Source organism: Pseudopipra pipra, chromosome 2 (genome assembly GCF_036250125.1).
Source record: "Pseudopipra pipra isolate bDixPip1 chromosome 2, bDixPip1.hap1, whole genome shotgun sequence".
NCBI lineage: Eukaryota > Metazoa > Chordata > Aves > Passeriformes > Pipridae > Pseudopipra > Pseudopipra pipra.
This window is the reverse complement of record NC_087550.1, coordinates 29155655-29159995: the sequence shown is the minus strand read 5'-3', so window position 1 is coordinate 29159995 and position 4341 is coordinate 29155655. Positions and strand designations below refer to the sequence as shown.

General features: G+C 46.6%; 1 protein-coding gene across 1 annotated transcript; it reads right to left on the bottom strand.

Annotated features, from left to right (window-relative positions):
- Positions 1–217: 217 nt before the first annotated feature.
- LOC135409348 (trypsin I-P1-like) lies at positions 218–3684 on the bottom strand. The gene is made up of 5 exons (XM_064644738.1): positions 3481–3684; positions 2636–2804; positions 1776–2029; positions 886–1022; positions 218–475 (listed from the first exon to the last, which is right to left on the bottom strand). Exons 1-5 carry the CDS (start codon positions 3518–3520, stop codon positions 326–328), a joined length of 750 nt encoding a protein of 249 aa, XP_064500808.1. The 5' UTR covers positions 3521–3684; the 3' UTR covers positions 218–325.
- Positions 3685–4341: the final 657 nt, after the last annotated feature.

Genomic DNA, 4341 nt, shown 5'->3' with positions numbered 1-4341 from the left:
CTCTTCCTTTTCTTTTTCAAAAGGACAGAAAAGATGTTCTGCTCCAGAAATGCCTACAAGTAACTGACTAAGCTTAAAGATGTGTCTGCAAAGTGTTCCAAGATGCTACCACTTGAGAGGCACTACAACTATTAACTACTTTGCCCAGAGTGACGTTCACTGCCTCTGTCCTCCTTATTGCAGCCGAGGGAAGTTCCCAGAGAAACAGTGCACAAAGTAGGGGTGCCTGAAAGTCTTTATTAATTTTTCATGGTGTTTGTTTGTCCAGACCCAAAAGAGAGGAAAGGATGATGAGAAAAATCAGGTCACATTGAGTGAGAGGGTCTCAGTTGGCGGCTATAGTGGATTGGATCCAGGAGACGTAATTGCAAACCTTGGTGTAAACTCCAGGGTAGCCTTTCTGGGCACATCCAATGCCCCAGGAAACAATGCCCTGGAGCTCTCCATTGCAGACCACGGGACCGCCGGAATCTCCCTGTGCACACAAAGGATATGGATAGTCAGCCAATGGCATCAGCCTGAGCAATGAGCCAGAGATCCGTGAAATCCCTGACATTTAAGGAACCTCTGTCAGGCTTACTCTAGACAGAAATTCTGCAAAGGTAGAAGGTAGTTCTACATTTCTGATGAGCACTCTCCCCCTGATGCTAGCATGCCTGACTTGAGCTCCAAGGGCACCACAGCTAAGGATGAAGAAGCTGCCTGGTTTTGCTGGATGTCGTCCTTGTCAGATGCTTAGGATATGTGTGCCCTAAACCTCTGCTGTCATTCAAAAATTCAGATGTGCCAGGGCAGGGAGTAGAGCTGATTGTGTGACATGAAGGCCTCTTTGTCTGGGAAAAGGCAGGAGAGAAGCAAATGGGACAGGAGAGGCAGAGGATTTACCTGGCAGGAATCTTTTCCTCCCTCCAGGAATCCTACACACATCATGTTGCTTGTAATCTGACCAGGGTAGGCGTTCTGGCAGTCAGTGGCAGACAGCACCGGAGCCTGCAGGCACTGCAGCTCATCTGGATAGTTACCTACAAGAAAACAAGGAGAGATGGTTGATGACATTGCTGAGTTCCTTTCATGGCCCAGAGAAGTTCTTTTTTAACAGGCAAGTAGTCACTGGACATCCTATTCCAGCAGTTGTCCCTCTTCATCTGAACAGTAACCCCAGCATGGATTCCTTCTGTTTAGATGGAACAGACTCTACCCATGGGCCCACCATTCTACACTGCAGCCACCTTAATTTCTCTGGTACCTAGAAAATCATCAGCTGGCAAGTGTGGAGCCACTCCTGTGGCACATATGCTGGAAGCCGGCTAAGTCTCAGGACGACAATCCTCTCCTCTGGTGCAGGTTTAGATGTCATCAGTGGATTAGATATCAGTCACTATCCACCAGTGGAAGAGAGAGAAGGTGTCTAGGAGGAATTGTCCTTGTTCTCAGAGAACTGACAACTCTGTTGACAATCGTTACGTTGCTAGTGCTTGGCATGGCACAGCTGAGAGCACCGGGCCACAAAATTAATGGCTCTGTGAACATGCTGGTAAACAGTGCATGGGTGGCTTCAGTGATCCCGTGTTCATAGCACAGAATGAGAGGAAGGACCTTGCAAAGGCTTGCATCACTGCATTCAAACAGTTACTGTCCTTCCCTGACCCATCACTCCAAAAGCCCTGTTGCACAGCACTTCTCTGTGCTTTACCTGCCCTGTTTGGAATTAATGGTGAGGTCTTTGAGAGTCTGGCAGGCTCCCAGGGGGCTGCACATTCCCACAGAGTACTCACTGCCACTGCTGAGTGTGTTGCCCCAGCCGGAGATCAGGCAAGTGGTGCCGGCGGCCACACAGCTGGTGGGCAGAGGAACCGTTTGGATAGCCTTGCTGAGCTGGGCTGGGGTGGCAAGCTTGATGAGCATGATGTCATTGTTCAGGGTATAGGCACTGTAGCCAGAGTGGCGGATGACTTTAGCCGAGTTAACAAACTGCTGTGTTGATTCTGTCAGGGCCAGGTTAGTTTTCCCAAGCTGCACTTGGATGCGACTGCAAAAAAGAGAAGGCACGGCATGTACTTTTCTGCTACCCTTGTACAACTTAAGAGAAACCTCTCTGTCACTTGATGCCCTTGCTTCAACATCGCTGCCCCAGTAGCTCTTTTGGGTGGGTTCTCTTTCTTGTCCTGCATAAGCCGAGGGAATCCACACTGAGATCTTTACCCACTCCCAGTAGGGGTGGTGGATTTCTGTAGGGTTATGTAGAGATGGCAGTGGAATATATTGCAGTGATTTATAGAAACATTCTGGAAAAAGGCAAACCGCCATCAACCGGACCTCATTCCTCTTCCTGTTCTGCAGTGACCCTGCTTTAGCTGGATTCATGGAATGGACAAGAAATCATAGCCCATAACTTGTTTCTCGATTATTCCATTGTCATTTCAGAAAGTGCTCTGCGTTGACAGAAACATTTGCAGAAGGAAAAAACCCTTTTGGGTGCCTCAGCCCACCTTCCTGAATGAGCCACCCATCCCTTGGCTGTCTCAGGTCAGAACAGAGCCACTTCCCTATTTGTATCTCATAACTCTGAATTCCTGCTAGAAGTGAGCTGGAAGACAGAAGTCAGCTGGAGAAGAACGTAAATTTTTCCACTCACTATTTGTAGCAGTGAGCAGCTGACAGGACCCACTGGCTGCTGATGAGGGAACCTCCACAGAAGTGATATCCGGAATTCAGGGACACCTGATAGGGAACAGAGTTCTCTGCACAGGTGTAGCCTCCCACGATCTTGTCGTCATCATCCTCAGCGATGGTGGGGAAGGCAACTGGGAGATAAGAAGTGCCACATGTCAACACCTGGCCTAAGGTACCTTGTGCACCCCACTTGGAGGTTGCGCTTCTATAAAACTCAGGGTAGCAGTGGTGAGCAAGTGCAATGGACATTCACTTGTGGCACCCTCCAATAAGGTGATCAGGCTTAGTCTGGTGTCTCCCAAGTCCACAACTAAAGCATGTCCAGCTACTCCCTGAGTGAACAGAAGAACATAGAAATTTGCTTGATGGATCGGAGGAAAGGTGTGTCTTCCCCAGGATCCTGTCTGCAGAAATGGTCAAGAGTGGACTGAACACAAAAGTACAAAACAAGTCCGCGGCGCCATTTCCTTGGAGCAAGCGCCCACCTAGAGTCTAAAATTTTACAGCTGCTTTAGGGCTTCCTGGGCCAGAACTGTTATCTGTGTGTTTCTTAAGAGAGAGGGAGTCTTTTCCTTGAGCTATGGACACATTCCTGTGTTGCTGGGTCAGGAACTCCTATGAAGGTGTTCATTCCTCATGTTTTGACACAAGCAATTGCGAACAGAAGACAGAAGTTGCAGGACTCTGCCTTGAAACTTCTGCAAGTTGAAACGAGGTGTGGCTTTCCCACAACAGGCTACCTTGCCATTTTGCTCAGAAATCAGCTTCCTTTTACATTACAGAAATAGAAGTAAAAAATATACTCACCAGCCGCCCCAACAAAGGCGAGAAACAGCAGGCACTTCATGGTCTTGATTCAGCCTCAAGCCCAGACAGGCTGACTGGAAGCAGGAGCTGCTAGAAATACATTTTTGGATATGGCCTTATCTCTAGTCCAAGGTTTTCTCCAGACAAAAAGTACACAGTGGAAAATTTGAAGATCCAAACGTGGGCATTAACAGGCCCTAGTAGAAAGTACAAATAATATATCTGTTAATCATAAACCTCTCTTAAGACAGAGAGCTATTTTAAGTCATTCCAGAGGGCAGCCTTCAATTTAAAAATACAGTTTGGCTTTGGCAGATGCCTAGTTGTTTGTCTGCCTCATTCTTAAACTCAGCACCTGTTGAGAAGAAGTCTCAAACCCCTTTGAAATTCCTCTATGCTGATGATGTCTTTCTTAGAAACGCATGTTTTCACCAGAAGCTGAATTTTGTAGGTAGTGGACAGAAAGATACAATGCATTTATTTGGGGAGATGGGGGAAAGCCAACAAACCACTGGTTAACTCTGTTAAGTTTGTCCCTTTCCTTGAATAGTGTCTGTGTGTTTTGCCATATAGAAAACAGTGATTTCCTAAATAAAATTCCTCACAAGTAATTTCCAAAGGGAGTATGACGAAAACTATTTTGTGTCGTCCACCCCTTCCCAAGTTATATACTTCAAATGTGGGAATGCTTACCTTTCCTAATTTCTTGCTCCTAATCTCTAAGAAAATACCTGCCAAAGCACCAAGGCCTGCTTTTTATTCATCTTTGGAATGTTCTACAGAGACTCATTTTTGCCACAGAAGAATTTCAGGATAATGCTGATGTTTACAAATGTAGTGTATATGAAAAAGAATACTGGG